This window comes from Saccopteryx leptura, chromosome 4 (assembly GCF_036850995.1).
Source record: "Saccopteryx leptura isolate mSacLep1 chromosome 4, mSacLep1_pri_phased_curated, whole genome shotgun sequence".
In the NCBI taxonomy this organism is placed as follows: Eukaryota; Metazoa; Chordata; class Mammalia; order Chiroptera; family Emballonuridae; genus Saccopteryx; species Saccopteryx leptura.
The window spans coordinates 31441022-31463441 of record NC_089506.1 but is presented as its reverse complement, the minus strand read 5'-3'; the positions used below and the strand labels follow the sequence as shown (position 1 = coordinate 31463441).

The window sequence follows — 22420 nt, the reverse complement described above, 5'->3', positions numbered from 1 at the left end:
TCTAAAAGGCTCTAATGGTGGAAAACTCAAGATCTTTACTTTTAGGTTTAGATCAGGTATTTATTTGAATAAATCTAAACTTCTGAGTTGAAAAAGTAATTGTAGTGCAATCAGGTAGTAACCTTTTATCAAACTGGGACATAGGCAAATTCTAGTCAATCAATACTTCCCTAAGTAGAATTAACCATGTTTTCTTCTGAGGTTATTGCTCTCACGTGTATTTTTCTTTTGTTGCAAGTACTACCCTATACTATAAGTATTTGTTTATGTATCTGCACTCTTTCTACCCTTCCCTAACCCCACTATTAATATTTTAAAATTATTTGCCTTTACATCTCCTGAATTCAAGAATTGATTGAACTGAACCATCTAAGTGACAGCTATATAATCATTCAGAGTGAGGCCATAGCTTAATCTCAAATGACTTGTAGTTTAATATTGCGGCTAAAGAAAGTTGTGAAACATTTATTTATTCATCATTACTTACCAGTGTCAGGTATTTTCTACCTTCCTTTTCTGGTACCTGGGCATTTTCTTCTTCCACTGCTTCTCAGCATCTCCAGTCCCCAAGTGCATCCTGTGCTCTGAACAGAACATATGATTACTGATTACATCATCAGTGACAAACTCTATACTGAGTACCTTCTCAAAAGAAAATCAGATTTCCACTTTCATTGACATAAGCAATGGTTACTAGCAATTGATGGCAGAACACAACTATGGGTGATAAACACAATGGCTAGCTGTGTTTTAGTATGAGCTAAAAGCTCATCAAAAACTTCTTAAGAAAAGAGTTCTGATCTGGAATCAGGAAGAGTCACTTTTGCAAAAGCAGCGACAAGGGTGAGGGTATTCCATGGAGACAGAATGAGTGAAAGTATAGTGAGAGAAATGCATTATAACAAGTAATTAATCTGGGCTGAAATGAATGCTGAAAGAATTTTTTTCAATTGAGTCCATGTTAAGGGGATGAGGTAGATGTGTTAATAGAAACTGAATCATAAAGCACTTTGAATGCAAGATTAAGGAAATTGGACTTGATTATGTTGGCAGGGGGTAGATTTTGAGTTTCGTCAGGAAAGTTATGTGTGTAGAGTGACTTTTTAGAAAGCTAAATCTTACTATAATACCAGGACACCATGAGGAGCAAGAGCTGAACACAATAGAGTCCATCAACAGTAACAATACTCTAGTGGATGGTGATAGAAACTCAAGTAGGATGGCTTTGGACATGGGGAAAATGGTGTTATATTAATAAAGCAGAGCATTAAGCTAATGCATTTCCAAAGTTTGTTGATAATTTGTCTCTAAAATCCAACTACTTCTCTCTATTTCCACTCCCATGTACTCTAATTTGGATAACTACAATAGTCACTTAAAAGATGAATACTTTAATGCTACTGCTACCCAATGGCTCTACTCACAAAATGCTGTCAGATCAACCTTTTCAAACCACAAACCATACATAATATTGCCATTCTCCAACCTGAAATTCTTCTATGGCTCTATTTGCATTACAACACAATGCAAACTCTGCAACGTGGCTTCAAGTGATTCAGCCCTGCCTGTGTCAATTTCCAGCACGTGCTGTTCTTTCCCTTACTCTCTGGGCTCCACCAATATCAATTTGTTCCCATTTTCTTGAACAAGCTATGTTTTTCCCAACACAGGATCTTGTTACAAAATAGTCCCATTCTTTGAAATTCTCTCTTCTCCATCACTCATCAAAATAAATTCTACTCAGGCCTGACCTGTGATGGTGCAGTGGGTAAAGTGTCAACCTGGAAATGCTGAGGTTGCTGGTTCAAAACCTTGGGCTTGCCTGGTCAAGGCACATATGGAAGTTGATGCTTCCTGCTCCTCCTTCCTTCTCTCTCTTCTCTCTCCCCCCCCTCCTTTCTAAAAAATGAATAAATAAATAAATAAATTTAAAAAAATAGTAAAAAAATAAATTCTAGTCATTCTTTTTATGTTTTTACAAATTCATTTATTCATTTTAGAGAAGTGGGAGAGAGAGGGAGAGAGAAAGAGAGAGAGAAAGAGAAGGGTAGAGGGAGGAGCAGGAAGCATCAACTCCCATTTGTGCCTTGATCAGGCAAACCTGGGATTTTGAACCAGTAACCTCAGTGTTCCAGGTTAATGCTTTATCCACTGAGCCAAAACAGGTCAGGTAAAATAACTTCTACTCATTCTGTATATTGTGGCTTAAATTGCAAGAAACCCCTTCCTTAGTCATATTTTTAAAGTCCTTAAAAATAATTTGGAAGTCGAATAGTAATTCAAATGTTTTAAGAGGGGGGAATATTCTTATGTTTTGTTGCAAAATCCATACCCCATTTTTATCTCTTTTTAAATGATTGTAGTAAAATATCTATCATATATAAATTAACATTTTAACCATTATCAAGTGTACAGTTTAGTAGCATACAGTATAGTTACACTGTTGAGCAGCCATTACCATCATCCATCTCCAAATCTTTTTTATCTTCCTAAACTGAAAGTCTATACCTATTTATTAAAAAATAACTCCTCATTGCTCTCTCCCCTCAGCCCCAGTCTCTGTGAATGTGATTACTCTAAGTATTTCATATAAGTGGAATCATACAGTGTTTGTCTCTTTGTGACTAGCTTATTTTCTCAGTGGAATATCTTTAAAGTTCATTCATGCCATAACAGGTGTCAGAATTCCCTTCCTTTTTAACACTGAATAATATTCAACTTATGTATTTATTACATTTTATTTATCCATTCCTCCATTAATGGACATTTGAATGTTTCTACATTTTGGTTATGTGGATAATACTAATATGAACATGGGTATACAAATACATGTTAAAGCTTCTTCTTGCAATTTGGGGGGGGGTACATACCCAGAAGTGGAACTGATGGGTCATATGGTAATTATATGCTTATTTTTTTGAAGAATTGCCATAATGTTTTCGACAGTGGCTGCACTACTTGACATTCCCACTAGAAATGCATAGTTTCCAATTTCCCCACATCCTAGCCAGTCCTTGTTATTTCCTATTGCTAATTTTGTTATAGTAAATATGTTAATAGATGTAAAATCCATACGACATTTTATAACATAGTTATACATTTAAAAATTGGAAGGGCTATCTTCTCATTTTGATCCAGTCCCTTAATGCTATAAAGAAGAATAAAACCCAACCAGTTACATTGCTTTCCCTACGGTACACATCAGAATGGGGCTAGAACCAGGGGTCCTGCTTGCCGATGTTTCATGGAGCCTCTTGGACACTGAATATGAAAGTGGGGAATCAGAACTGTTAAGCACAGAATAAGGCATACATCAGGACTGAAATGTAATCAAGTGTTGGGTTGAGGCAGAATTCTTATTTTGTATATGCCTACATTCTTAGAAAGTTAGTATAACATTGGAAAAGTTAGTGAACCTCTCAGAGCCTCAGTTGCATCTTTAAATGGGGTATAATAAACAAAAATATTGAAAAAATTAAATGGAGTTATTCAGCATCTTATAGAGTGCCTGACACTGTGAAGATGCTGAAAAAAAAATATGAATTTTTTCCTTCACTGCCAAAATAGAGCATAATAGTGGACTCGGATTAGGTGCTAACCCAAAGTTTGCTAACTCGACTTGCTTCGACATGGGACAGGGTCTAAAACTGCCATAGGCTTAGTTTTATTCTGGCAATTTCTTTCCAATTTTGGGTGGGTTGTAATAAAAGGTCAGAGGAACAAGAGAAGCAGATGGCCTTCCTGAAGCGTGTGCCAAAGGGATTCTTGTGTGTCTTAAGGGTGATGTCTCCACCCATCACGCAGCTCGGAGACTCAAGGGCAGATCCCCAACATTGTGCATGTCCCTTCCTGAGCACTCCCTGGTGCAGACTCCAAGTCTGACAAGGAAAATGTGCTGTGATCATCACAGGGGGAGAGAACAGCTGCTCCGAGGTGGAGTCTATTGTCAAGGCTCTCCTGGTAACAAAAAGAGGAAAAGGCCTATCAAAGCATTTCCTGCTCACAGGAGCCATGTGCTTCCATTAATTCTTTTCTCTGAGTCAGTCTGTCTCCCTCAGGCTAATGTCTCTCAAAATCCACTACCCCAGAGCACAGAACGGGCATTTTTAGCAGTTAAATTTACACTCTTTCCAAACAGTGTAGTTTTTCATGAAAGGAACTATCTCAATGTTCAGGGACATGTACTTATATATTTCTTAAGGAATAAAAGATTGTGGTTAAAGTGGCTATAATTTTCTAGAATTCTGGTATTGGTACATGGGGATAAAGTGAAGTCTCTGCCTTTCCTGCACCATCAGGAAATTACAGAAAAACAACAGTGAATCTTAGAGTATGACATTGGTTAAATTCACACCTTATGGAGAAAATTAGCTAGCCATAAAAGTCAGTGAAAAGGTATTCCTAAATGAATGACTAGTTTTGTGAACCAAAGGACTAAATGAATGTCTGAGTCTTATGAACCAAATTAACCAGCCGTGGAAGTAAGTAAAAACATATTGCTAAATGAATAATTGAGTTTTGTTAATTAATCTGGATTTGATTTCAAGGAAGCAGTCCTGCAATGCAACTCTCATTAATAAAGTATACTTTCTTATACTTTACCCCTGTCACAAAGAAGGTGGATGGTGAGCATGGTGTGTACATATAGGAAGGCAGAAAGGCAGATTTGACAAATGCTTACTGAGCCCTGTCATGGTGAGAGTCCCTAAGTGCTAAAAAGGTAGACTGTAAAAAATAGTAGAGAATAATCAAGCTGTTCTGGTCAATAGTCTGCCAATCACCAAACACATGAGCGAGGCCATCCTGCATCATCTAGCCATCAGGTGGCCTGACAGCTGACCCCAGTTATGTGAGAAAATCTGACAGAAGACAGCTGACTCAGTTCAGGTTGGGAAACTCCCCGAATTACCCCACAAAATTATGAGCTAAATAGAACAGTTGTCATTTTAAGTTGCAAAGTATTTGGAGGGTTTGTCCTGTAGCAAAAGCTTAGTGCTGCTGTAGTCAGTAGATAAAAGGCCTGTGCTGTGAGGCTAGTTTTTCGGGGTTTGTTTGTTTGTTTGTTTTGTTTTTGTGACAGAGACAAAGAGAGTCAGAGAGAGAGACCAATAGAGACAGACAGACAGGAAGGGAGAGAGATGAGAAGCATCAATTCTTTGTTGCAGCATCTTATTGTCCATTGATTGCTTTCTCATAAGTGCTTTGATGGGGGGGGGGGTGCTACAACAGACCGAGTGACCCCTTACTCAAGGTAGCGACCTTGGGTCCAAGCTGATGGGCTTTGCTCAAACCAGATGAGCCTGCACTCAAGCTGACGACCTCGGGGTCTCAAAACTGGGTCCTCCGCTTCCCAGTCTGATGCTCTATCCACTGCGCACTGCCTGGTCAGGCTGAGGTTAGTTTTTCAAACCTTTTACAAAGCCAGGATGAAATTGTCCTCAAGACACTCCCTCCTCTTTGTTTTCACTTAAAATTTGCTCACATGCATGGCAGTTAAATATCTCCCATAAATGAATAAATTAGTGGTCCTTATTTATGCTACAGACTGTGAGTTTGACTAGGGCAAGTGAGCCTTTGTAAGTCTCTCAACCTTGAAGCCCAGAATTTTGTTTCTGGTCTTTCTTGGCCAAGGAACAGAGTTTTGAGTGATAATACTTGCACCATACCCCTGTCCTGCCCAAGGAACTGTCTTATTTGTCTAGAAATTTTACAAACCTATCTAACAGCAACATTGAGTTTTTAAAATGGAAAGAGATCAACTGTTCAGTTTTGTATATGTTTCAAAACAGTAAGAATAAGCTGTAAAAGAATACAGGTTCACTAAAGTAGGTGTGAAAGGTAAACAGTGGGATAGAGAATCCTGGTCCTGATATCTTTTGAGATGGATAAAGTATTCATATGCCGGGTTAGAAAATCCTGGAAAAATCACATGTGCTTTTGATCCCATAAGAACAGTAATGAAGGCCCTGGCTGGTTGGCTCAGTGGTAGAGCGTCGGCCTGGCGTGCGGGGGACCCGGGTTCGTTTCCCGGCCAGGGCACATAGGAGAGGTGCCCATTTGCTTCTCCACCCCCGCCCTCCTTCCTCTCTGTCTCTCTCTTCCCCTCCCGCAGCCGAGGCTCCATTGGAGCAAAGATGGCCCAGGCGCTGGGGATGGCTCTTTGGCCTCTGCCCCAGGCGCTAGAGTGGCTCTGGTCGCCGCAGAGCGATGCCCCGGAGGGGCAGAGCATCGCCCCCTGGTGGGCAGAGCATCGCCCCTGGTGGGCAAGCCGGGTGGATCCCGGTGCCCCACTGTAAATGTCCCATATGTTAGAGTTTTTCTAGTTTCATACCTACTGGGTAATTTTTGACTTGAGTATTGTATTACAAGTTTTGTATTACAAGTATTGCCATATTGTTTTCCAAAGTGGCACCAATTTTACTCCCACCAGCAATGCATAAAACTTTCCCTATTCCACATCCTTGTCAACTTTCGGAATTGTCAGATTTCTTAATTTTTCCAATCTAGTTGGTATAAAATAGAACCTCATTCTTTGCTTATCAATTCTTTTTGAATGTCAACTCCATCTCTGGTAATTTTTTTTCCTTTAGAATTTACTATTCTAAGGCTCTAATTGTAGGAAATGTCTTTTTTGTTTATTTGTTTGAAATGCCTTTATTTTTAGTCAACTTTTAGAATGATAGTTCACATGGGTATAGAATTCTAGATTACTTTCTTTCAGTACATTGAAAATATTCCATTGTACTTTGCTTTCCACTGTTTCTGTTGTAAATTATCTGAAAGTTTAATTTTATTCCATTGAATGTAATGCCTTTTCTCTCTAACTATTTAGATCTTATTTATGTTTTTGCTGTTTTGCAGTTTTATTTTTCTGTGTTTCAGTGTGAATTTCTTTTTTTTTTTTAATAATTTTATTTTTTTAATGGGGTGACATCAATAAAACAGGATACATATATTCAAAGATAACAAGTCCAGGTTATCTTGTCGTTCAATTATGTTGCATACCCATCACCCAAAGTCAGATTGTCCTCTGTCACCTTCTATATTGTTTTCTTTGTGCCCCTCCTCCTCCCCCTTTCCCTCTCCCATTCCCCCCTCCCCCCCCGTAACCACCACACTCTTATCAATGTCTCTTAGTTTCACTTTTATATCCCACCTACGTATGGAATAATGCAGTTCCTGTTTTTTTCTGATTTACTTATTTCGCTTCGTATCATGTTATCAAGATCCCACCATTTTGCTGTAAATGTTCCGATGTCATCATTTCTTATGGCTGAGTAGTATTCCATAGTGTATATGTGCCACATCTTCTTTATACAGTCATCTATTGACGGGATTTTTGGTTGTTTCCATGTCCTGGCCACTGTGAACAATGCTGCAATAAACATGGGGCTGAATGTGTCTTTACGTATCAATGTTTCTGAGTTTTTGGGGTATATACCCAGTAGAGGGATTGCTGGGTCATAAGGTAGTTCCATTTTCAGTTTTTTGAGGAACCACCACACTTTCTTCCATAATGGTTGTACTACTTTACATTCCCACCAACAGTGTATGAGGGTTCCTTTTTCTCCACAGCCTCTCCAACATTTGCTATTACCTGTCTTGCTAATAACAGCTAATCGAACAGGTGTGAGGTGGTATCTCATTGCCGTTTTGATTTGCATTTCTCTAATAGCTAAAGAAGATGAGCATCTTTTCATATATCTGTTGGCCATTTGTATTTCTTCCTGGGAGAAGTGTCTGTTCATATCCTCTTCCCATTTTTTTATTGGATTGTTTGTTTGTTTGTTGTTGAGTTTTATGAGTTCTTTGTATATTTTGGATAATAGGCCTTTATCTGAGCTGTTGTTTGAAAATATCATTTCCCATTTAGTTGGCTTTCTGTTTATTTTGTTATCAGTTTCTCTTGCTGAGCAAAAACTTCTTAGTCTGATGTAGTCCCATTCATTAATTTTTGCCTTCACTTCTCTTGCCATTGGAGTCAAATTCATAAAATGCTCTTTAAAACCCAGGTCCATGAGTTGAGTACCTATGTCTTCTTCTATGTACTTAATTGTTTCAGGTCTTATGTTTAGATCTTTGATCCATTTTGAGTTAATTTTTGTACAGGGGGAGAGACTGTAGTCCAGTTTCATTCTTTTGCATGTGGCTTTCCAGTTTTCCCAGCACCATTTATTGAAGAGGCTTTCTTTTCTCCATTGTGTGTTGTTGGCCCCTTTATCAAAAATTATTTGACTATATATATGTGGTTTTATTTCTGGACTTTCTATTCTGTTCCATTGGTCTGAGTGTCTATTTTTCTGCCAATACCATGCTGTTTTGATTGTCGTGGCCCTATAATATAGTTTGAAGTCAGGTATTGTAATGCCCCCAGCTTCATTCTTTTTCTTTAGGATTGCTTTGGCTATTCGGGGTTTTTTATAGTTCCATATAAATCTGATGATTTTTTGCTCTATTTCTTTAAAAAACATCATTGGAAGTTTGATGGGAATTGCATTAAATTTGTATATTGCTTTGGGTAATATAGCCATCTTGATTATATTTATTCTTCCTAGCCAAGAACAAGGTATATTCTTCCATCTCATTATATCTTTTTCGATTTCCCTTAATAATGGTTTATAGTTTTCATTATATAAGTCCTTTACATTCTTTGTAATGTTTATTCCTAAGTAATATGTTATGTTTTGTTGCAATCGTGAAGGGGATTATTCTTTTGAGTTCATTCTCAATTGTTTCATTGTTGGCATATAGAAAGGCCATTGACTTCTGTATGTTAATTTTGTATCCTGCGACCTTACTGTATTGGCTTATTGTTTCTAGTAGTCTTTTTGTGGATTCTTTGGGGTTTTCGATGTATAGGATCATATCATCTGCAAAAAGTGATACCTTTACTTCTTCTTTTCCGATATGGATGCCTTTTATTTCTTTGTCTTGTCTGATTGCTCTGGCTAGAACCTCTAGTACCACATTAAATAAGAGTGGAGAGAGTGGACAACCCTGTCTTGTTCCTGATTTAAGGGGGAAAGCCTTCAGTTTAGTGCCATTTAATATGATGTTAGCTGATGGTTTATCATATATGGCCTTTATCATGTTGAGATATTTTCCTTCTATACCCATTTTGTTGAGAGTCTTAAACATAAAATTGTGTTGTATTTTATCAAAAGCCTTTTCTGCATCTATTGATAAGATCATGTGGTTTTTGTTCTTTGTTTTGTTGATATGGTGTATTACATTAACCGTTTTGCGTATGTTGAACCATCCTTGAGATTCTGGGATGAATCCCACTTGATCATGATGTATTATTTTTTTAATATGTTGTTGTATTCGATTTGCTAGTATTTTGTTTAGTATTTTAGCATCTGTATTCATTAGAGATATTGGTCTGTAGTTTTCTTTTTTTGTGCCATCCTTGCCAGGTTTTGGTATGAGGGTTATGTTGGCCTCATAAAATGTGTTTGGAAGTATTGCTTCTTCTTCAATTTTTTGGAAGACTTTGAGTAGAATAGGAACCAAGTCTTCTTTGAATGTTTGTTAAAATTCACTGGTATAGCCGTCAGGGCCTGGACTTTTATATTTGGGGAGGTTTTTAATGGTTTTTTCTATTTCTTCTCTACTGATAGGTCTGTTTAGGCTTTCTGCTTCTTCTTGACTCAGTCTAAGAAGGTTGTATTGTTCTAGGAATTTATCCATTTCTTCTAGGTTGTTGAATTTAGTGGCATAAAGTTTTTCATAGTATTCTACAATAATTCTTTGTATATCTACGGTGTCCATGGTGATTTCTCCTCTTTCATTTTGGATTTTGTTTATATGAATTCTTTCTGTTTTTTCCTTGGTAAGTCTTGCCAAGGGTTTGTCAATTTTGTTGATCTTTTCAAAGAACCAGCTCCTTGTTCTATTAATTTTTCTATAGTTTTTCTGTTCTCTCATTCATTTATTTCTGCTCTGATTTTTATTATCTCCTTTCTTCGGCTGGTTTTGGGTTGTCTTTGTTCTTCTTTTTCTAGTTCCTTAAGGTGGGAAGTTAAGTGGTTCACTTGGGCTCTCTCTTGTTTGTTCATATATGCCTGAAGTGATATGAACTTCCCTCTTATCACTGCTTTTGCTGCATCCCATAGATTCTGATATGTCGTATTGTCATTTTCATTAGTCTGTATATATCTTTTGATCTCTGCACTTATTTCTTCTTTGACCCATTCATTTTTTAAAAGTATGTTGTTTAGTTTCCACATTTTTGTGGGATTTTTTTCCTCTTTTTTGCAGTTGAATTCTAGTTTCAAGGCTTTATGATTAGAATATATGCTTGGTACAACTTCAATTTTTCTGAATTTGCTGATGTTGTTTTTGTGGCCCAACATATGGTCAATTCTTGAGAATGATCCATGTACACTGGAGAAAAATGTATACTCAGTCACTTTGGGATGAAATGTCCTGTAGATGTCTATCATATCCAGGTGCTCTAATGTTTTGTTTAAGGCCACTATGTCTTTGTTGATTCTCTGTTTGGATGACTAATCTAGAGCCGTCAGCGGTGTATTGAGGTCTCCAAGTATGATTGTATTTTTGTCAGTTTTTGTTTTAAGATCAATAAGTAGCTGTCTTATATATTTTGGTGCTCCTTGGTTTGGTGTATATATATTAAGAATTGTTATGTCTTCTTTTTTTTTTTTTTTAAATTTTTTAAATTTTTTATTTTATTTATTCATTTTAGAAAGGAGAGAGGGGGGAGAGAAAGGAGAGAGACAGAGAGAGAAGAGGGGAGGAGCAGGAAGCATCAACTTCCATATGTGCCTTGACCAAGCAAGCCCAGGGTTTCAAACCGGCGACCTCAGCATTTCCAGGTCGACGCTTTATCCACTGTGCCACCACAGGTCAGGCTGTTATGTCTTCTTGATTCAGTGTCCCCTTAGCCATTATGAAATGGCCATTTTTGTCTCTGAGTACTTTTGCTGTCTTGTAGTCAGCATTATCCGATATGAGTATTGCTACACCTGCTTTTTTTTGGATGTTATTTGCTTGGAGTATTGTTTTCCAGCCTTTCACTTTGAATTTGTTTTTATCCTTGTTACTTAGATGAGTTTCCTGTAGGCAGCATACAGTTGGATTTTCTTTTTTAATCCATTCTGCTACTCTGTGCCTTTTTATTGGTGAGTTTAATCCATTTACATTTAGTGTAATTATTGATACTTGTGAGTTCCCTATTGCCATTTTATAGATTGCTTTCTGTTAGTTTTGTGTCTTGTTTGATCCTTCTCTTTCATTTTTCTATCTTTTGTTTTTATTTGGTTGTATTCCATACATCTTTCCTCTGTTGATATAGATATTTTCAACCTTCATATTCATGTAGAATAAAAAAACAGTACTAGTTCCAATGGTGGGATTCAGCTGGTTCTTTTAGTTTGGCACTGATACCTAATTTTTTGTTGAGTTTGGCAGACCGGTTGTTAAAATGGCACTTGTAATCAGGGTTCTCTCTCAGGTAGGCACCTGGGCAGCCACTCATTGTGGAAATCACAAATTTACACTCTTGATTCTTTTTTAACATTCACCTGCACAACAGTGCATTCCAAGCACCCGTAGCAATATTCATTCTGTCCATAGGTAAAAAAATATTTGACAGAACTATGCTTGTAATATTTATTTATTCATTTCATAGAACTCCTTATACCTTTGATGAAATACCACATTTTAATTCCCTCACATTTGTTACTTCAGTAAACAAACATACAAGTAAAGAGAAAAAGTGCCAAGCAGGGGGTGACAAGCTTTCCTTGGTTTCAGCTTTGTGTTATGCCCCAAATTTCCCAAGATATTATAAGTATTATTTAATATTTTTTCATTAATATTTTAAACTCTTTCTTATAACATAATCTAGCATTGTATACCTCTTTTATTGTTCTTATTTAAGTATTAAATGAATGAAATAATAAACTACCTTTTGGTATACCATTTTTTAGACTTAAGATGGTCATTAGGGCAGAGAACCAGTTGTTAAATTATTTGAATCCCACCACTGATTAATTCATATCCACTCAATGTGACTGTGATCAACTTAACCTTAAAAATGAGATGTTTGGATTGTTATTTTGCCTACACAGTATCCCACTCTTCCTAGGCTGACTTATTTAGTCCATTTATTTTATTAAATTATTGTTCAATGTCACATTAATATGATCTTGACTGTTGGTATGATACACATTTAGTTGTCTTTCTTTTCCAATTGAAATCAGACACTAGCCAGTGGCATTTGGTTCTTAAAAAAACATGTTACAAGCCTTATTCCACAAAAGTTCCCACACTTCTCAAGCATGGATTATGAAACTTTCTAAGCCTGTGCCATTCTTTCTGAAATTCTTGCTAGATAAGGTAAGATGTATAGAATTGCTTTTGTGATCAGCACAGTTTTGTTGTTGTTGTTGTTTTCATTTTGTATACCACTAGAGTTTTTAAACCTTCCCACTAACATCCCTTCCCTTCTTCACACTCATCCACGTGAAGTGCCTACGTTGTGGCAATGACTGGTTACACTGTGTCTTGGACCCTGGAAGGAGAATAGGAGAAAACAGTATCTTTTTGTCTTAGATCCACAACCAGAGATACAGACATTATGTCAAGAGCAACAGAACTAGAAGCTATCAGCAACTCAGTTCACAGATGTTCAGAAAACTGGTTCACTTCCACTGAACATTTTGAAGGCAATCACGTGAAATGAAAAATAAAGTGCTTAGCGGCGGAAACGCGCAGCGCACAACGCCTTCCTGACGGGACCCCAGTCAGCACGAACTCCAGCTCGTGCTGGGGTTCAGTTATTAGCAGGCCACTGTTAACGGAGCCATCTATTGAGATGCAGAGGATGTTAATTTCAGATTATTAATAAATTAATACCTCAAACAATTACCTTATCTTTCTGTGAAGTGTGTATGTTCATCGTCAATAAACACTCACATGTTCAGTACTGTGCTAGAGGCTTTGTAATGTTCTGCCATGACCAGAGCATAACATCTGACCTTTTTCAAAACATTACCTTATATTATGCTTACAACAATCAAGAGAAATAAGTGTGAAGATGTTAAGAGCTGAATTGTGCTGCCTCTGAATTCATATGTTAAAATCCTAAACCCAGCACCTCAGAATGTGACTGTATTTAGAAATAGGGTCGCCAACAAAGTAATTCAAGGAAAATAAGGTCACTAGAGTGAGCCCTAATTCAATATGATGGGTGTCTTTATAAAACAAAGAGATTTAGCCTCAGGGAGGGCAGACCGTGCAAAGGCAGAGAAAAGACAGCCGCCCTCAAGGCAAAGAGAGAATCTTCAGAAGAAACTTACAGTGCCGACATACCGAGCTTTAACATACCGAGCTTTAACGTCTAGGTTCTAGAACTGTGAGAATATAAAGTTCTGTTGTTTAAGCCACCTTGTCTGTGGTATTTTATTATGGAAGCCCTAACAAACAAATATAGGAGGTATTATTATCCTTGTTTTATAGATGATAAAATAAGGTTGAAAGAGATTAAATTATTTACTCAAAATTTTTGAGTACATGCCTGAGGCAGAATTAATCCAGTTCTTCTTCCCCCTGCGCACTGCTCTGTTTATCTTTCTACAGTCTCTGCTTGGCACACCCGGCTACGTGGCTATCTAGCAGCCAAGACCAGTGCTAAGAAACATGGGGAGCAGATGTTTTTCCTGAGGCCACTACCACCTTCAGTTGTTTTTGCCTTTCCCCATTTCAAGTGTCCCCTTATCCCTGATCTCAATCTTCCTCTTCTTCTGCTTTGAAAGTAAAACCATATTATCTCAGTGGAAGTTATTTGCTGTTAGGAAGAAAGTTGTTTTATTAAACAAATTTATTAAGTGCTAGTTATATAAGTGCTTGTAATTAATGAATGCTAAACCTTCCTTTTTAAAAGACTAACTCTAAAAGAATAACTTTTTTTTGGATTAAGAAATGAATTCTCCAGATAGTAGGTGAGTGGTAGATGTATTTAATGGGAGGAAAGGTCTTCCATCCACTTGAAAGATATATTTGACTGCTAAGAGTATGTGGCTAATTGTAATCAGGTAAGATTTCATAAAACAGAATTTATGAGCAAAGTCAATATAATGGTATTGTTTGAATGAGAGATAATAGGAATAACACTGGTCACATCTTGGATCAACATTTTGTTTAGTCAAAAATGTATAGCCTTGGCCGGTTGGCTCAGCAAAGAGCGTCGGCCTGGTGTATGGAATTGCTGGGTTTGATTCCAGGTCAGAGCACTCAGAAAAAGCGATCATCTGCTTCTCTACCCCTTCCCCTCCCCATTCTTTCCCTTTCTCTCTCTCTCTCTCTCTCTCTCTCTCTCTCTCTCTGTCTTCTCCTCCTGCAGCCATGGCTCAAATGGTTGCAAGTTGGTCCCGCTCGCTGAGGATGGGTCCATGGCCTTGACTTAGGTTCTAAAGTAGCTTAGTTACTGAGCAATGAAGCAATGCCCAGGTGGGCAGAGCATAACCTCTTAGAGGGCTTGCCAGGTGGACCCCAGTTGGGGCGCATGCAAGAGTCTGTCCTTCTGCCTCCCCGCCTCCCACTTAATAAATAATAATAATAAAATGTATTGAGGTCTGTGATATGCCTGGAGAATCACGAATGAGTTAAAATGAGCTAGGTCCTCACACTGATCACAGTTCGTGACTTTAATTTAGGTCAGTGGTTTTCAATCTGACTTAATAGCAATATGACCTGAGGATTGGTTTAAGAACAGAAGTAGCAGGTGACCAGTCCTAGAAATTCTGAATTATTAAGTACAGGGTTCTGAGTTATAAAGCATCTTTTAGAAGATATTCTGATGAGAGTAAGCTTAGAGACAGCCTGACCAGGTGGTGGCATAGTGGATAGAGCATCAAACTGGGATGTGGAGGACCCAGGTTCAAGACCCGGAGGTTGCCAACTTGAGTGCGAGCTCATCTGGTTTGAGCAAAGCTCACCAGCTTGGACCCAAGGTCACTGGCTCGAGCAAGGGGTTACTTGGTCTGGTATAGCCCCACGGTCAAGGCACATATGAGAAAGTGGTCAATGAACAACTGGGGTGTCGCAACAAAAAACTAATGATTGATGCTTCTCATCTCTCTCCGTTCCTGTCTGTCTGTCCCTATCTATCCTTCTCTCTGACTCTCTTTCTGTCTCTGTAAAAAAAAAAAAAAGGTTTAGAGACAACTGCACTGCCAGATATATGCCACAGTATTGATAGGGGGAGATGCTCTTATAAGTAGCACTTTGAAACTGTGAATACTTTGACTCTCTGGGGTCAGCAGGAATTTCCAAAATTTTTCAGATGATGAAAGGTGGACATAAATAATAAACGTGGGCAACTTTAAAGAGAATAAGAACAAAAGGTAGTGGTTAGGAAGCAGGAGCTTTTCTTTTGGTAAAACAGATATGCATCAAAGTAGACAAATATCAGACTGATGTTCAAGTAAAAATCCCAGGGAAAGCAATGAAGACATTAATCTGCACACACTGCAATTATTAAAGTTAAAGAAAAATTATGTAGTCCTCAAAATATGTCCTTGTTGGAGTATCATTTTCAATTAATATGATAAGAAAATCTTGAGTTAATGCCACAAAATCTAATTATGTTTATTTTAATCTTACATTAAAAATTGTCATTGACAGAAGATGACATTGTAGCATAAATGGTTCCCATGCTCTGGCTAAGTAGCTCAGTTGGTTAGAGCATTGCCCTGATACACTAAGGTTGTGGGTTCAATCCCTGGTCAGGGCACATGCAAGAATCAACCAATGAATACATAAATAAGTGCAACAACAAATCAGTCTTTCTCTCTCTCTCTCTCTCTCTCTCTCTCTCAAATCAATCAATAAATAAAAATTTAAAAAGAAATGGGTTTAGCCTGACCAAGCGGTGATGCAGTGGATAGACCATCAGCCTAGGATGCTAAAGGCCCCAGTTCAAAACCCTGAGGTCACCGGTTTGAGCATGGGCTCATCCAGCTTGAGCATAGGATCACAGACATGACCCCATGGTTGCTGGCTTGAGCCCAGAGATTGCTGGCTTGAGCCCAAAGGTCGCCAGCTTGAAGCCCAAGGTCACTGGCTTGAGTCCAAGGATGCTGGCTTAAGCAAGGGATCACTGGTTTGGCTGGAGCCCCCAGGTCAAGGCACATATGAGAAAACAATCAGTGAACTACTAAGGTGCCACAACAACTATGAGTTAATGCTTCTCATTTCTCTCCCTTTCTGTCTATCCCTGTCTATCACTGTCTAAAAAACAAAACAAAATGGTTTTCAACATTCAATTCTCTTCACAGTTAACTGTGGAGCTTTGTACAAATAACCATTACTGGGCCAAATGCCCAGAGACTTTGGAACCAAGATTCTATATTTTTATTATTTTAAAAAATTATTTATGTATTTAATTTTTTTTAAAATTATAATTGATGTTTCTTATTGTATTACTTTTAGGTAAACAACATGGTAGTTAGACTTTTATATAAGTTATGAAGTGGTCCTCCTATAAGTCTTGTACCCCCATACCATATAGAATTATTACAATATTACTGACTATATTCCCTAAGCTGTACTTTGCATCCCTGTGATTATTTTGTACTTACCAATTTATACTTCTTGATTTCTTCACTTTTTTTCACTCAAGCCCCTAACCCCATTCCCATGTTACAATCATTTTTGTTCTCTGTATCTATGAGTTTGTTTCTGTTTTGTTTGTTCATTTATTTTGGTTTTTAGATTTCACATATAAGTAAAATCATATTGCCTTTGGTGTATATGAAGCAAATGGTACCATGAACCAAAAATTTACAAGAGATTTACAAGAAATACAGAGACTGGAATCCAAACACAACATGACAAGAAGTCATCAACTTACAAGGTAAGAGAGCAAGAGAATCAGAAAGCAGAGAAAAACTAGAGAAACAATTAGAACAGTTAATAAAGTGACAACAACTACCTATCTATTGATAATTACTTTAAATGTAACTAGATTAAATGTTCCAATGAAAAGATGAAGGGGGAAAGAAGAGGTGGTACATATACACAATGGAACAGTATTTGGCTATTGAACAGAATGTACTCTTACTCTCTGTGACAACATGGATGAACCTAGAGGATAATATACCAACTAAAATAAGTCAGACAGAGAAAGAAAACTATACTTTTAAAAATTCCATAGGTCGCCTAACCAGGTGGTGGCATAGTGGATAGAGCATTGGTTTGGGATGCTAAAAACCCAGATTTGAAACCCCAAGGTCACCGGCTTGGCGCGGGCTCATCTGGCTTGAACATGGGTTCACCAGCTTGAGCACAGGGTCTCCGGCTTGAGCATAGGATCATAGACACGATCCCATGGTCACTGATTTGAGCCCAAACATTGCTAGCTTGAAGCTCAAGGCCACTGGCTTCAGCCAGGGGTCATTGGCTCAGCTAAAGCCCTTCAGTCAAAGCACATATGAGAAAGCAGTCAATGAGCAACTAAGGTGCCACAACTATGAGTTGATATTCCTCATCTCTCTCTTCCTGTCTATCTGTCTTTCTCTCTCTCTCTCTCAAAAAGCAAAATAAAATAAAACAAAATAAAAAGAATGCCACAAGTGATTACAATTCTCACTCACAGTGGAGATTTTCTCAGTGACTGTTATTACTTGGATGTGGAAGAGAGAGTTGTACTAACAGCTGGCCTTAGCACGGGCACCCACCAAAAAAGAGGCAGGCTACTAAAAAACATTGATGGATCCACAGAAAGCTATTTCTCTCACATTCTGCCTTCAGCCGCCATCATTAGTGATCACAACTTTTTAAGTTAGGCTTTTGTTTTATTCAAAAGGAATTCCTGCCATGTATGGAACACCAACTGATCCAGAAAGAAGGTTAATCATGGAGGCTGGTACAGCTATTATTTCCCATTTATGGACAATGAGAGTTCTGAAAAAGGTCACAAACATCCCCATTTCATCAGATCTATTTTTTACCCCTTATCAATAAAAATCCAGAAGTTCAGGCAGAGTTAAAAAAAAACCTAGAACTTCCGAGTCTGCTGTCGCTGCTTCACAGAATGCTGCTGTTTACAGATGAGGAAACAAAAACTCGGGAACGTGAATTGCCACGCTCTTTGAAAGACTGTAAATATTTTCTGTGCGCATCTGTGTATGCTGTTCATTTTAAATTAGTATTTGGCTTTCTGGCTCCTCTGACAGGAGAATAGAGATTCATTCTGACCATGGTGACCCACACATATGGGAGTTTACTATATTTTTGTTGCATGACTGGATAAGGTACGAACCCTGATTCCACTCCCCATGTGTGAGAAAGGGCGTTAACTAAGTTAAGTGCCTTTCTGAGAAACCTGCACGTGAAGTTTAGAAAGGTAGATAGGGAACCCTGGAAGGCCATGCAAGTCCTAAACCATGGCTTCATCATTTCTTTATTAGTAAGGCTTGTCAAGTGAACTTTGATCACATCCTCTGATTGCACTCTGCCAGTAGGAAAAACTATTAGGCAGGTGTATGTCCTGGGTCCCTTTCTCAGTAATTTTTATCTATTGGAGACTTCTATAGATAAACACCTTCCTTTACTGTGGACCAGGGAGGTAAACTGAGGGGCTGAACACTGAGTGAAATGAAATAATGAGTCTAAAGTTTAAGATCCTCCAGTGAGCAAACTGTGCCCCAAAGCATTGACTAATAGCTGGGACAGAACTTAGATGTGGTGTTTTGTTCCAAGGTGTTAACCCAGGTCTTATTTTAACTGCGGACTTGGAAGGTTATATCTAAGAAACCCCTGATACAATTAAAATGACTGAGCTAAGAAGCTTTCCTCCGTGTAACTCAAGTGACAGATGAACAGACAGACACAGGTCAGATCAAAGTGATTTTTTCAAAGGCCATGCCTCCCTGTCTTTCTGACTTACTAGTGTATAAGTAATAGTCATTTTAAAGGGGAAAATAGAAGCTTAGTTTCTCTTAGAGAAACAGTCTAATCTAGTGGCTAAGAATCAAGGCTTCAAAGCAAGCCTCCCTGGATTTGAGTCCTGGCCTCCTTGGCTCCATGTCCTTGGGCATGTTACGTCATCCCTCTGCGCCTCAGTGTCCTTACATTAAATAATACACTTGCACATACATGCTCACACCTACTCTTACTGCACGATACTAATTAAGTGATTTAATGCATACAAACAACTTGGAAAATGGTATGGTAAAGAGTAAATATCATTGAAAGTTGTTATTATGATCCTAATAATAGAGATATTATTAATGAGCTATTTTACCTTTGCTGTTTTTATTTCTTCTATTTCAATGAGATAACTTGAGATATGTTTGGCCATCCTTGTGCCATAGAAGGATTTCTGAACTGAACTAATCCTACCTGTTCTAATATGTTTACTTTTACCTCAAATTAAATAATATAAGTATTATGCAGTTGAAAGCCATCATTGTGCAATCATAGTAATTCCAACTTATGTTCATCATGAAGGGAAAAGACAGCATGGCTGTGTAAATACCTCCCGGGAGAGTTATTATTCTCCACACTGTTGTGCAAAACATCTCCATTGCTTTTTAATTTGTTTCCTAAGTTGTGGACGTGTAAGCAGAAAATACTGATAGTAGACTGCAAGAAAACTAAGTTAGTACATGCTAATGTGAAAAGTGGCTAAGATTTATATTGTACTCTATTGAAAACAACTGAGGCAGAGTACATAGTTATGAGTATGTAAAATAAATTCAGTCTTTAAACTATGTTGTTTAAAGATGTGTTTAAAGTCTTTGACAAGAAAATAAGTTAAACTCCTTCACTGGAAGCATGGAGTATTGTAGGTTTTCTGGAGAAGTTGCTAAGTTTGCTTCCCAAGTGGCTTATTGATGTCTTTTGGGGGTTCCAGATAGATAGAGAGAAATGTGTCCTTAAGAGGCCCTGTCAGAGGTACAGAGTTATTCCTGGCACCCGAGAAGAAGGCTGGGTGAAATCATTAAGCAAGCTCTGTTGGCAAGAATGGGGACATAGGGTCATGGAGCAGGGGACCTCTATACAACCTTCACTTCGATAATCCCAAAATACCATTACCGGTCGAGCCTCTCATCTGTCAAAGTTCTTCCTCTTCTGTTCTTAATTTATTTGGTGCCATGGATATTTTTTCAAATCTGATGTAAATGAGAAATACTCCTTCCAGAAACACACACACACATGCACACATACTTCTGTGTATTAATTTGTGGTTTTCATAGATGCTATCATGTACATTCTTTTTTAATGGAGTGATTTATATCATTTTCAGTGAAGAAATCAATTAACATTTGAAAGTAGATTTGAGTACTTAGTGTTTTTTTTAAATGTGTTATTTAAAATCCCGACCTCTAAGTCCCCTAAAAGATTTTAGATCATTCATTTGTTTTGTTTCACTGTGATCAGCAGTTTTAAAAAACTTTGTAGGTGTTTCTGAAACAATGAATTTCTGAAGAATTTTTATTTCTATCTGATAAGAAAGTGTAGTAGGCATTAATGTATGCCTTCTTAGAAATATTTTATTTTTATTTTATGAGGAAATAAGTCAAGACTGTAATGTTATTCCCATATTGGTTTATATTAAATAAATGTTGAAAACCCACATAGCCTTGATCATAATTCAGATTATACCCTAAAATATACTGTTTTGGGAGAAATAAATGTACAAAATTACTGTATCTATATGGGAAAAAAATGTAAAATATGTAGAGAAAAGCCTTTTAAAATTTGCTCTCTATGGATACATAAACAATGTTGATAAGTCAATCAATAAATTTCTATGTCTATACATTATAGCTTTAAGTTGGAAAGTAACTTTCTGCATATAAAATGTAAGAATTTGGTTTGTAAAAGTTTGATAATTAATGCAAAGCTAGTCTAAAAGCACTTTTTACTCTTAGAGCAAAATCCTTAGAAAAGTTTATAGAAGTTTATAGTACTAATTTACCATCTTATTTTTTCTTTGATTCCAATCATCACAGACCAAGAGTAGTCAAGTTTATAATAATTTATTATGGTTGCACATCATTTCTCATGTATAATAAATTATAAAACCATAACATCTTTATATCCTATTTAGTATATCATGTTCACTTCCTAATGTTCACTGCAGTAACTGTAAGCAATTTAATTAGATTATACTTTAGCATTCGTTAGAAGATAAAAAAAAATACATCAATTTTTTTCACAGTACTATGGATTTTTTAAGGCCCCATTATTCTAGCTTTTGTGCAACCAATTTGAAATGCATAGGAACCCTTTACAAACCAGAAGGTGCTATATGGTCTGACTGAACTGCGCAAGGTACTGCAGCTTCTTGACTTTGTACTTACACCCAAGAGGTGCACTTTTCAGGTACTGTAATAAATGCAAATAAATCAGCAATTACTGATTGCTAAAAATCTATACCAATAGACAACACTGAAACTTGGAAACAACTTGAAAATTCAAATAAAAAACTCAGTAAACAATTGGAGCATGGTACGATCTTTCCCTGTTCCCCCTTCCTCCTCCCTCCCTCCTGCCCCCCCTTTTTCCCAGTTTGGTTAAGGGGGAAAAAAAAGTTCAGGTTCAGGTTGAATTTAAGTCCTAGGGCCTGACAAAGAGACCCTGGCTGCAATGCTTCCTCAGCCATCTGTTTTCTTCTCTTTCAGTTCTCATTACATCTGTCCAGTCTCCTCTCCTGACACCAGCATCAGTCCTTTCCCGCAGCCGGGAGAGTTTTCAAATCCTTGCTGAAAGCATTTTGTCTTCCGCTTGTCACAGCACAGGCATGAAATCAGCTGGAGTCTTTGTCACCAGTTTGCCCTGTTCCTCTCCAGCCTCCAGAGTCCTGCCGGAGGAGAAACTTGCACGGAGCAACACAGGGCTGCACGTTAGAGTCTCACAAACTCACTTGGTCTTTTAAATGTCCATCCTTGGATAACGTCCTTATCCATTCTCTTGTCCTCAGTGAACTTTGATGGAATATTTCCGCAGTTTCAGAAACTGTAACAGCTTGTCTTTCGTCCTCTTCTTCAGAGCCATCAGGGCTCGTGTTTTCTCCTCCAAATCTTGATCAATGGCAAAAATGATCTTAGCCCTCTCCTCTGCTTTCTTGTCCCCAGAGTTTTTGAAGAGCCTCTGTAGGGATTCTTGGTCGATGTTTTCAAAGATGTTGCCCACGGCTTTCTTACGCGAGGCTGTGTCAAAGTGGTAGCCGTGGATGGACGGGCTGACCCGCAGTGAGGTGGACATGATGCTGTCTTGCTGGCTTGGCTTGGCTTTCATAGAGGTGAGGATCTTCGAGAATTCGGCTCCCAGGCTCTCCAGAGAGTCTGTAGCAAAATCATTCCGGGACTGCTATTTAAGGCTTGAACAAAAGCTCCAGGCTCAAATTACACTGGTGACATCAGAGTGATCTCAAGGAAGACTA

General features: G+C 37.8%; 1 protein-coding gene across 1 annotated transcript; it reads right to left on the bottom strand.

Moving 5' to 3' along the window:
- Positions 1-20998: 20998 nt before the first annotated feature.
- On the bottom strand, positions 20999-22345 carry TCIM (transcriptional and immune response regulator). Its single transcript, XM_066380390.1, has one exon. It carries the CDS (start codon positions 22273-22275, stop codon positions 21955-21957), a length of 321 nt encoding a protein of 106 aa, XP_066236487.1. The 5' UTR covers positions 22276-22345; the 3' UTR covers positions 20999-21954.
- Between the last annotated feature and the right edge of the window lie 75 nt (positions 22346-22420).